At 37.3% G+C, this 12,701-nt stretch overlaps 2 protein-coding genes across 2 annotated transcripts; one reads left to right on the top strand and one right to left on the bottom strand.

Moving 5' to 3' along the window:
- Positions 1–3,881, top strand: LOC103944005 (putative transcription factor bHLH041). Its single transcript, XM_048587122.1, is given in 11 exon segments — positions 1–376; positions 461–721; positions 817–939; positions 1,033–1,138; positions 1,233–1,247; positions 1,487–1,549; positions 1,740–2,123; positions 2,125–2,206; positions 2,209–2,528; positions 2,791–3,198; positions 3,629–3,881. Coding segments are annotated over 10 exon segments (1,770 nt in total). The 5' UTR covers positions 1–376; positions 461–530; the 3' UTR covers positions 3,707–3,881.
- Positions 3,882–8,351: 4,470 nt separating this feature from the next.
- Positions 8,352–12,236, bottom strand: LOC103944006 (DNA repair protein recA homolog 3, mitochondrial-like). Its single transcript, XM_009354397.3, is given in 9 exon segments — positions 8,352–8,864; positions 8,866–9,039; positions 9,367–9,501; positions 9,738–9,884; positions 10,077–10,249; positions 10,848–10,935; positions 11,114–11,331; positions 11,760–11,817; positions 11,981–12,236. Coding segments are annotated over 9 exon segments (1,263 nt in total). The 5' UTR covers positions 12,038–12,236; the 3' UTR covers positions 8,352–8,651.
- Positions 12,237–12,701: the final 465 nt, after the last annotated feature.

Raw genomic sequence — 12,701 nt, forward strand, 5'->3', positions numbered from 1 at the left:
TTTCATGTTCTCATCCTTATTACTTTTCAAGTCCTTACGAACTAGAAACATCTAATTTTCTCTCTCATCACCTGTCTCCTTCCTCTTCTTCCTCTTTCAGTTTCTTCCATCACTAATATGAATGCTTTCTTTTAATATTCTTATCTATGTGTATAAATATCACCATTTTTCAAATCTCCCTCATCTGTGCCAGCTTCTTCCATGATTAAAGCCACTATTAATCTGCTCACATCTTTCCCCAACATATATTCATGCTGTTTGGCCCTATACTTTTCATTTTGACAAGCGATAGTATATTCTACATTAAATTCATCCAGGAGAAGAACTTAGGTGCATAATAAGAATACATTGATCTAGCCAACTTAGCTAAACTCAGGTTTGCTAAGCCCTATACTTGTTATCTTATTATGACTTTCCCTTTGCCACCTTCTAGTTAAACGACTCTTCTTATTCTCTGTAGCTCATCAGGTTCTGCATATAAATCAAGATGAATAAGGAGCACACATATTGGGTAGGGTCATCCTATAGTCATGACCAAAAGACATAAAGGTCGATTGAAGTGTAGCGGGGAGATCCAGAGAGACTCCCATTTCCCACCTTTGTCTATGGACACTGCCTTCCACCTAGATGAAGGTTCTCGCGCCAATTTCCTTCGACTTGTCATGCAATCTTTTGGCTGCTTTTACATTTGCCTGTGGTCTTATATGCCACCTCCTTCTAAGTATGTATGCATCATTCCTCTCTCACTCTCCGTCTCACACACACATCAAATGTTGAAGGAGCTCGTATTAATGTTGGTTTGATGTGTTCGTGCAGCTGCTTATTCTTTCTCGATGGTGTCTATGATGAAGAAAATCAACCAAGCTCTTCTTCCGGCATTTTGGCTCGGCGGCTTTTCGATGAGTATCGGCTATCAGTTTTCAAAGTCCTCGAAAACGAGTGCGTAACTAAGCCTATTGGTTTGCTTCTAATTATTAATGTTGCTATTTCTCTCATAAGTTTCTTGCTGCATGTATATATGTACATGATCAGATGTGTTCCAGGATTCGCTTTCAGGAATAGTTTTTCATTTGTGGAGTTGCAAGAAATGGACCTACAAAGACTGGCATCAGATGATAAACAGAGGCAATTTTATCGGGTAACTAATTTAAAATATATCTGAAGTACATTCATTAATTTACTCAGGCAAGATATCGTGCGCTAATTGAGTATTTTTAATCTGCTTGTAACAGGAAGCAAGGATTAAGGTTTGTTCATATTGGTCTACAACATTAACTAATGGACAAAAATCTCCAAATTGAACACTTTTGCATATATGATCTTTAGATGATGACAAAGAGAATGAATTATTCCGATTATGATATTCTGATGGTAAAGATTCATTAATCGAGAGGGAGGAAATAAGTAGGTTCCCGCATAAGGGGAACACAAGCATTATCCTTAATTAATCGGTATTTTCCTCTTATAGTTTCCTCTTAAATTACAGACTGCAGTTTTCATGGGGTGCAAGAGTGGAGAAATTGAGCTGGGCTTGTCCAATGTGTCTCAAGTAAGGCCAAGTCATAACCTAACTTGGAATTATTTTTATGCAAAAAATTTGGTTACACGGAGGTTTCGAACCCTGACCCTACCATAACCCGCCCCCACCAGGCTGATCCAAGTGGCTTTTAATTATATTAAGAATCTTAATGCATAATTGAGGTTTATAATTAACTAATTTATTTGTTGTTGTTTTGCAGATAAATATAAAAAGAGAAATGATGAGAACCTGGTTGCCAGAAGTTTTTCAAGGACAATTATCTCCACATACAGAAGTTGCCAGCAGGTCAATCAACGGTCAGCAACAATATCCAGCTTCATCATCTTCATCTTCTTTGAGATCACTTTCCACAATGGATAGTCCTGAATATTCCTCCCTCCTCTTCAACATTCCCACCACCACCACTACTATTTCTCATAACATCCCAGAACTCTTTACACAATTATCTTCCAATCCCTTGCAACCAATCAATACTAGTTCATTGGAACCTTTACCAACCATAAATCTCGTTACTACTACTTCTTCTACTGGTGCTACTAGTCCTCATCAACAAGCCATTCAAGCAATTTCTCAAATGCGAAACAGTCCAATTCCCAACTCCGGAGATCGAAGATGCCACGATGACAAGAGCCATCCTTACAGTTCTATCTTCTTCTTCATATGAACCACCCCACAAACTAATCCACCTTCTTCTTCTTCTACTACTGATCGTCACTTGCAAACTCCAAAGGCCAGTGCTTTCAAGAGTTACAACACCTCAGCTTTAGCCCCAAGAACGCAAATGGGTGCTAATTTACGCCTGCAAAACATGCACAAGCGATCCATTTCCTTCTTGAGAAGCTTGAATCTAATGAGGCTTCGCGAAGGTATCCAAGCCACCCGCCCCACAAGCAGCCAGTTGCATCATATGATATCAGAGCGCAAAAGGCGTGAGAAGCTCAATGAAAGCTTTCATAAATTGAAATCACTACTTCCTCCGGGAACCAAGGTATTTAACATGCATATATACTCTGTTGTATAAAAGGATATTGGACCGTACTGGATTGAATTGGACTACAATAAACAATACTAAACTAGATTATATTGAGCGTAGTTTTAGTATTCCAGTTCAGTCAAATACGGTCCAGTATAGCTATATATTAATTTATACATTTGTTGGGCAATGCATTAGAACATCTTTCTCTTTTTTGCATTGGTATATATATTGGTTTCGTTGCAATCGTGATTAATTAAATTTTTTGGTTGTGTAGAAAGACAAAGCCTCAGTTCTTACAACTGCAAGGGAGTACTTGACTAGTTTAAAAGCTCAAGTTGCTGAGCTTAGCAAAAGAAACCAGCAGTTAGAGGCAAGGCTCTTGCCACTTACCAGCTTAGGAGCTAATGAAGCAGCAGCAGCTGCAGGCTCCTCAAATGAAAGAGTTAGTCTTACGGTTACGCGTGTATCAACCGAATCATCCCCGGATCAAGATGAGCAAATTATTGACTTGCAAGTGATTCTAAGATCACAAGAGAGTTGCACCGAAGATATGGTGATCCGCATTTTGGAATTCTTGAAGCGGGTTGAGAATGTAAGCTTGATGTCCATGGAAGCCAATACTTGGATATCAGAATCAAATTCTAACATCAACCGCGTAATCTTGAGATTAAGAGTTGATCAGGTATGTAATAAAATACTTACAAATTTCTTAAACGCATTGATTATTAAAATGCTCCCTGGTATTGAAGCATGTGTGAATGAAATTCACCTAGGGTATACAGAACACCTTTTATAAGCTTTTACAACTACAAAAAGTTAAAACAGCAAAAAACAATGGAATAATACGTACACGTAGGGATTTGAACATAGGAGATTGAGTATAAAGATAAACGCTTGTAACCACCTAAATTACAAGCTTGCTTTTGAGAGAGTTGATATGTAGCCTTGTTAATTGTATGTTGACCAATGTTAACCTAGGTTGAGTTTTCTTTGATTGTTGTAGATTTAATGTGCTAACTACACAAATAATTGAAGGGTTTAATGAGGTCACTGATTAGCAATGAGAAGGGAAATTAGAAGGAAATTGAGTAGTTGCTTTATTCTTTTCACAGGGAACCGAATGGAACGAGACTGCCTTCCAGGAAGCAGTGAGAAGGGTGGTTGCTGACTTAGTACGTAGGATCGACTAGTCTTCTTTTTTCTTTTTTTTTTTTCTTTTTTTTTTTTATTATGGTCCAAATAGTAGGACTAGTCAAGATTTTGATATATGGATTGCATTCTACTTTTGCCCATCGATGCTTCCCAATTCGAGCCCTATCACATCTGGGATAGCCACCATTTAATCAAACATATCAATTTCATTCATTTCATTGTGTTTATTGACCAAAAACTAATATATATTTTTCTTCGATTAAAAGTGTAGAATACTTTTAAGATTTTTTTATAGAAAGGTGACAGTTTTAATGGTTTCTTTCACTAATTTGTCTTTTCTTCATAAGAGATTTATATTGCAGAGAAATGTTAAAGAGTTTTTTTTTTTCAAAAAATAGAATCTTTATAGACTATTTGTTACTTTATGTTTTTTGCATAATTTTTATAATATTAACACGAAAATTAACGTTAAAATATGAGATGTCAGATTGTCTTTCATTTCGAGAATCTCTTGAACATTTCTCTATATTATTATTTAATCATCTGTTAATTATACCACAATTGTTGGGAGCTTGGGATGGTTTTTGTTGGTAGCTCCAGCAGTCGGGGGTCAGTCAAGCCCACCAAATATAAGTCTTTGTTTTCCATCTTCTCTTTTTTGAGTTCTTTGTTTCTTGGTACGAATTTATGTTGCCCAAATTGACTGCAAATAAAAAGAAAACCGCCAATACGACCAAAAAGAGATTGGTTCATGATGCAGAAAAACAGTATTCAAAGTATTGGACTATTGGTTCGTCAAATATTCACTTTTTCAATAGTTGCTTCAAGAGAGGGGATTCTTCCTGATTCTTTTTGTGAGGATTTTGAAGATCCTTTAATCACATCTATTTATTATATATCGTGCGGTCAAAAGATATTCAGAATCCTCGCGAGGATCTTCCTGTTGCTTCAAAACCACTTATAACATTTTCACAGTTGGCAGCTACATTCAAAACCACTTATAACATTTTCACAGCTGGCAGCTACATCCATCTGCCACGTCAAGTGGAGTGGTTGAGGCTGAGATAGGATTCATGTATCAAACATCTTAGATTAATGATATTTAAATCCCATTTGTCTCTAGTCATTTGGCCACGATATCTGCTTTGAAATTCTAGGGTCTTGTAAGGGAATTAGTAAAGGGGTTTGGAGACGGCGGTTTTGACCCTGTTGTGCGTGGCATGCACTTGTTCAAGATATAGAATAGTTATGTTAGTTTTTAATTTAATTTTACGAACCTTCTGCCATCCTACTTAATTAATCTGTAGAAATCTTCCAATAATTGCAAAGATAAAAATTAGTAGTAAGTAGAGTAGAATCGATTTTTAATAAAGTATCTAAATATTTTCATAAAAAAAGGTAGAATTTGTTAATAATTCTAGTAAAATAAGATCAAAGTAATGGGTAACTTAGGTCAAATCGGTGGATAACTGTAGTATTGTTAATAGCTGTAACCATATTTATCTAAATGGGAAAGTAATTCGAATACAAAATCTCAAGTGTAAAGATAAATACTTTTAATTAACCTGAATTATAAGAATTATAAGCTATGTTAGCAAAGTTTAGAGTTGTTATTTTAGTGGGCTTTTAGGGAGCAATACTATTAGCTTTTCCCACTCTAAAGGGCTTAGTACTTTTCTCACTTGTAGTCCCCCTGGGTTGGCTGAAAGTTTTGGTTTACAATCTTTTCCTAATTTTATATGGAAATGGTAAACCAACAAAGTTTTTTTGAAATTCATTAATATTGTTTAATTGTAGCATTGTTTGTTGGTTGTGATTACAATTGTAGGGGGGAAAAGAGTTAAGTAAAAGATTATCTAAAAATGCAAAGTACATGAAATGGTAATTTCGGATAATGAACAAAGCATTATCATTCTTGGATAAACATATTAATGTGGTGCAATAATATCAATCAATTTGTTAATTAGCTCATAATTAACACGCCTAGAACGGTGGTTCAGGCATCGATTCTCACTATGATGTGCTTTAGGCATAGTGGTTGCACCAGTAGGTCGAGCTTGATGATTTTTCATCAACAACTGATTCTGCGCAAGAAGTAAAGAAAATATCAAATCCAAAAACTTAATGAACTTTTGAGCTCTATATTGTTGTTGCAAGACAATATTGATCAGTAGAGAAGGTCGAAAGGGCCTTCTCTAGGAGATCCTCTTCGATCAAGTTCTCGTTACAGAACTTGAGTAGTGATCAGATTCGACAAACTTTAGAATTGAATTCATTTATAGACTTAAAGTCCTCGAAGCACAAATGCTACCAATCGTGTCTTGCTTCAAGCAAGAAGATGTCCCTTTAGTGATCAAAACGATCGGCCAAATGACCCATAAAGCTCATGGATCTTCCTCAGTAAGGTACTCAGTTTGCAGTGCATCATGAATGTGTGTCTTTAGATGAAGATCATGGCAGTGACCTTTCTCAGCTTTGCCAACCAAGTTATCCATCTCAACTTCAATGGATGCTCGTAAATTCTTAGCGATAAGGTGGAGCTTCACATCTTGGACCCACTTGAGGTAATTTCTTTTCGATACCTCTAAAGCAATAAAGTCAAGTTTGTATAAATTTGACATGTCCTGTCAAAAATAAATGGACGAGAATGTGATTAGTGTAATGGAGACAAATCAATCCATTCACATAGCAGTTGGGTTCTAATAGACATGTATTGGTTGAAATTTACATGAAAAACTTTAGGTTTTCATGAGTGATGTTTTAAGAAAACTTTGGGTTTTCAAAATGCATATTTTCGAAAACTTTGGATTTCGAAAGATTTATGAACTTCAGGTTCATGCGTACCTGCAAACAAACATAAATAAATACAAAACATATGCAACAAATATATGCATGTAAGTCTTCGGGGCCTACGATAATAGTTGAATTAAATATAGGACTTGGGGCCAAATTTAGAGGTTGGCCGAAAAAATTAAAAACCCCAAAGGCCGAAAAACTAGACAATAAAAAATGGGCCAAAGCCCACGGGTGGTCTTTACACATAAGTACTGTGAGGCCTAGGCCCAAAACTGGGCTGAAATCTAGTTGGGCTAGTTGGCAGGCCCAATTTCATAGAGGTGTAGGCTGTAGGCCCAAGAGATCAGAGACCCAAAATGGGCGTGGATCCTGTGCGGTGCACCGATGCACCAGCTGCTGGCTGGGATTGCGTGCGCGCAGAGAACGTATGCACCAGCACAAGGTTGGGATCGAGTGTGGCGCAGGGCAGAGACACCAAAGCCTATGTGGGCTGGTGTCGCATGGGCTGAGCAAGAGTGGAAACAGGCCGCGACTGCAGGCTAAACCAAAGGGTCGTGGTTTGGTCCAACCAAAAATCCTAGCCGTGCTAGGTGTGTTCACCGGGGAAGAAATTGGAGCCATCGTTTCCGGCGGCAATGCTTTGGCTGGGAAAACCTCATGGAAAGATCGTGGTTCAACGGCGACTACGGTGGTGAACGGAGAAAGGTTAAATCTCAACGTTTCAAAAACCAAAACCCTAGAAAATCAAATCGGATTTTTCGAGAAATTCCGATGAGATTCGAAGTCAAGGCTCGTCGGAGACGAGCTTCTGGTCGTCGGGGACGGTGACCCGTGGGTCGAGGCATTGTTGAAGGCCAAAACCCTAAAGTTTAATTATTTTTTCAATTTTAATTCAATTCATGCATATTCAATATATATAATTCATAGCAATATCAATTCACAAAATTTAACAATTATGAATATAATGCATATACAATTTACGTAGAATTTAAATTTCGTAAACGTAAAATTGAATCATGCATTACAGTGAATGTTCATATTCATGTTATCAAGGCTGCAAGAATATTAAGATAAAAATCGTTGTTTTGGAAGAATCTGATTACGTGATGATATTAATAAACTGGTTTGATGAAGAAAAATTCCACATCAGATTCTTTAGTGCAGCGAAGAAGCGTGCTGAAAACGTGTTGTGAACAATTTATCTGGCAAGGGAGAGAGGGGTGGAGAAATATGTGATATTTTGAAGGAGTTATTCCCCTAATGCCTTTATTTATAGTAACAAGGAGGAGAAGAATCATTTTCCTTCAAAAAAATACAATTTTAATGAAAAAAAATAATTAGTAATCAAATCTATCTAGAATTTACACAATCATACTTTAATATAATATCTATAACAATTTACTCATTTATCATTCACTGCATTTTCTGCGGGAGCCTGCTTGTTCTGGACATACATCATATATAGGCTTGAGAGGCTTATGGAAAGCCTACTCTTATTACTCTACACGTTTTTGGTTCTTTATTTCCGTCGTTAGTTTATATGTGAATACGGTATTTGGGAAGACCACCAAATAATTTGTTGTTCCATCTTGGACCATCGCGTAGGGTTACAGATTTTGATCTGCACCGATGGTATGATTATGCGATGGTCCGAGATCAACCGTTTCCAAATTTACGAAAACAGATGAGTGCGAATACCAGTCGTGTGTGCTTAAAGTCGCAGTGTGCCGGATTCAAAGTTTTGATGATCGATGTGGTAGTGCGTGTGCAGCGATAATGTTCGACTGCTCATTCCCAAATTACCACCCGGACAGGGTAATGTACTAGTCGGACGATGTGAGAACTACGTCAACAAGTAGTCTGAAGTGGTGAGAAAAATCGGCAACGAGAGCTCGAAATAGAATTCACTAAACAATATATAACATTCCGTTTGGTAAATCAAATGATATATAACACTGACCTCACTGACATACAAACTGTAGCTGAACAAGTAATGACAAGCTGCATCCTTCCCAAATTCCCCTCTTTTGAACCCACAAAATTTCACCACATCCATGTCATTCCAAGGAGAGCAGGTGATTCTACTAGCTGCTTGGGAGAATGCAGTAGCCGCTCCCCCATAGCATCGAACCCTGCCAGGTAAAACAGGTAAAAACTTATCTCCACAGTTTGAGGCCATCCGAACACTTACGCTCCTACTGCAGTAACTGCATCTTCGTCAGTAGAATCAGGTGAAACAATTTCCTCTGCAGGACCTTCACCCATGAGTTCTGTTTCTGCTTCCCTGGCTGCCACATCATCAACTAGCTTCTCCGTGAGCTTTGCTGTAAGTTCCTCCAGAGCAGTACTACTCTCGGACAAAAACCTTTTTAAAGCATCCTTGCCACGGAAACTTTGACCAGTTTAAGTCATACATTGCACCAGCCTTCGTGATGAATTTGTTTTTCAATCCCAAATCAATGATCTCTGATTCCCGACATATACCCTTACCAAACTCAAGCTCTATCTGAACAGTTCTAAATGGAGGGGCAAGTTTGTTCTTCACTATCTTCACTTGAACTTGACTTCCTAAAGTCTGCATGGAAAATTAACTTGTTTGAAAAGGATGCATAAATAACATAGCATCTAATCCTCAAACCAAAAAAAAAAAAAAAAATGCACAAAACAACATGTAAATAGGCCATGTTACTCTATTCAGGTAATTTTTTTTATCAGATGACTGGATAGTCACTGAAAGTAGCCTAAATAAAACCAAGATAATTTCAGGCTTCATTAAATGGATACTCAACGACAATTCAAACTTTCAAATAAGCCTAGGTAATGGCTACCAGGCGAACTACCTCACTCCAAGAAGCGAAGTTCAAATTCATGAACAAAATTGAAAAATGGTACCGGTACCTACCTCTTCACCCTTCTTTACAAGTCCTATTCTCCTCATATTAAGGCGCACTGAAGCATAAAACTTCAAAGCATTGCCGCCACAAGTAACTTCAGTTGGCCCACCAAATCCTCCAAAAGTAGAAAGCTTTGCCCTCACCTAAAAATAGACAAACAATTAGAGATGTCTAAGCTCTGAACAAATATTCATGAAATGGTGAATATCAAATTATCTTCAGATAATAAATCCATAAGTTTTAGAAAATGGAAGTTTATATACAAAAGTTTTCACACAAGTCAAGTGAAGTGAAACCATATAAATTTCACAAAATGAAAAGATTTGTATGTTGCATAATAGTATCATACATAATAGTGAAATCGAACGAACACTGGTACCTGATTTGTAAAGATTAATATTGTCTGTGATAGAGATAAAGAGTGACTCAATTTGCGAAGTGCCTGGCTCATTAGTCTAGCCTGCATTGCCATATGAGCATCACCCATCTCGCCATCAAGTTCACCTTTAGGCACAAGTGCGGCCACCTGTAATCATATGGAAAGCATTCATCTACCGTACAACGGAAAAGACAAACTCTGTCTAAAAACATATACAAAAACCTCATGAGATGATATAAAGGTGAAAAACATTCAATAAGAACAAAAACCAAAGAGAATTATAAGAACACATCTCAACGAACATGGAAACAAAACGTTACTGAAAAGCACCTTACTTACACTGTCAATAACAACAACATCAACTGAACCACTCCGGATTAGAGTGTCTACAAGACTGAGAGCTTGCTCACCACAATCAGGTTGTGATAGAAGCAGATTCTCAGTGTTTACCCCAATAGACTGAGCCAGCGTAGGATCAAGAGCATGCTCAGCGTCAACAAAAACACATGTCCCTACATAAATTAAGTTGCATAAAACAAGAAACTCAATATCATGACAGACAGCAGCCAACAGAAAAATCACCAACGGAAGATTATTAATATGTTAATTGACATCAACAGTGTAACCCACACCAAAAGATGGTCTCATTGATTCTTCATTAGTAAATGTTGAAACATGAAGAACTTATATTTTACACACGAGCCATACCATTAAATGTGCATCAAACGCAAAAAGTAAATGCCCAATGCATGGCTCGCTTCAACATTTCAAACTTAAAGATAAGAGAAATTTACTAGTTTTTCTAGAGTAGATCAACAAGGAAAAAAAAAAGATATAGGTGCTGTAGATGCAGGGGAAGAGACACAGTGATAGATAGCATCAGATAAACACTCCAAAAACCTGTTCAAATTCTAAGAAACCGAGATGATTTGGAAACACATTTTAGATGTGTGTGTGTGTGTGGAAGTACTGTGTTAACCTATAACGAACAACTGAAACAAAGAACGAAAAAGTAAGTGTCTTTCGCATATAACAGCCATACCATGTTCTATATGTGAAGTGTAATATGTTAATTTACCGCCAAATAATAGTAAGAAATGTCAGTCTAACCTCCATGCTTCTGTGATTCGGCTATTACATGAAGAGCCAGAGTAGTTTTCCCAGAAGCCTCAGGACCGTATATCTCCACAACACGTCCCTGCAGAAACTCAACAAATGAAAATCACAAGAAGCAAATACATATTCTGTGGTGAAGTACAAGGTCAAATCTGTCTCGCGTCCTATGCAAAAAAAAAAAAACATTCATATGACCAAGACTACAAGTTATAAGCGCTATAATGACCCTAAACATTTAGCTGATTATGTATGCAAGATACCTTCGGAAATCCACCAATTCCCAGTGCTATGTCCAAAGAAAAAGAACCCGTAGATACCACTGGGACTTGTCTAGGAGAGACAGACCGACCAAGCCACATTATAGATCCCTTTCCAAATGAGGATGTGATTTGATCAAGAGCTTGCTTCAGGGCTAACTCCTTCTTCGACAAATTCTCATCACAGGAGTCACTTCCATCCGACTTAGATTTCTTTCTACCTTCAGACAGAATTTCAAATTTTTAACTCATAAGGAGCACAAACCATGTTTTGTGTCAGCACATAATGGATAATAGTGGTCCTATTATAACAAGTTAGTAATCAATCAGTAAAATTCCACGCCATACAGAATACACTTCATGCAATACAATCGTTCGGACGAGGCCACAAAGTTATTGAAGTTTGCAACAAATCTTAATACCATCACACTGTCTCTTTTTCGGTCCAGTTTCACTCTTATTTTCTGATTAGCAATCAAATACAGTATTCCTTGATATACTTAAAACTCCCTTATAAAATGTGCGAATTCATTCGAAACAAATACAAAAAATGTAACATTTCCCGAATGCAACTTATTGAAAGCATCAAGAAAAATTAAATTAAAAAAAAAAAAAAAAAAAAAAAAAAAAAAAAACTAAAAGCAAGCACCTTTAGAAGAAAAATTGCAAAACTGAGTAGATGTCCCTAATATTCCTCTCTGATTCACCTGCGAAACAAAGCAAACAAAAAATTAGATGCCGGAAACTCATAAATCATAATTTTGATTAATTCAGACACTATTTTTCCTAAACTTTCCTAGTAACCAAACAGAAGGTTACAATATTCAGAAAGAAAAACTTTCGTGTTTCACAAATGAAGAAATGGAAAACCTGTGGCGGGAATAGGAAACGTTTCATAGAAAAACCGTTTCGGAGAAGCCTCGCCATAGGTGACAACCTCCAAGCTTCTCTCCGGAATCAAATTCGTGAAGAGATGAGCGAGGTAAAAGGTGACGGAAAATTAATTTCCCGAAGCCATGCATATGAAGGCACTGGCAGAGGAAGAGGGAGAGAGAGAGTCTGGGTTTTAGGGTTTTGGGGTTTATTTCCCTCCTTTTTGAAATGCTGGAGTATCGCAGTGAGAAGCGGAAGAGTGTCAGAGTGGAGAGTGGAGACCTGACTGTTGGGCTCACGACCCATTTTACAATGGGCCTTTCCATAACCTCACTCCAATTTTGTTTTCATTTTTATCATAAAAAAACGATACTAAAGAAAAGAAATACGATAGTATAAACTTCGAATGCATGGATAAATGCTCAGATAATATTTAGCTCTGGTGAAGGCCAAGCCATTCCTTCAATAGCGACATGACATTATTTCATCGCATTAGTATAAGTGAATAATAAATTGACTCGCCATACAACTTAGAATGCCTTTATGCCTTTTAAGTTGGTTCATTTGGATTTCCTTAAAAACAGAAGTTGAATAAATTGGAAGCCTGATTCCTCCACATGTTTTTAAATGAACACCACTAAGCAGGGGTGGATGTTGGGTGAGTTGGTCGAGTTGGACTTCAACTTGTTAGCCAACCCAATAGGCTTGGGTTGACATT

The sequence above is a fragment of a genome, unplaced genomic scaffold (assembly GCF_019419815.1).
Source record: "Pyrus x bretschneideri cultivar Hongxiangsu unplaced genomic scaffold, Pyrus_bretschneideri_v1 Contig1, whole genome shotgun sequence".
Lineage (NCBI taxonomy): Eukaryota > Viridiplantae > Streptophyta > Magnoliopsida > Rosales > Rosaceae > Pyrus > Pyrus x bretschneideri.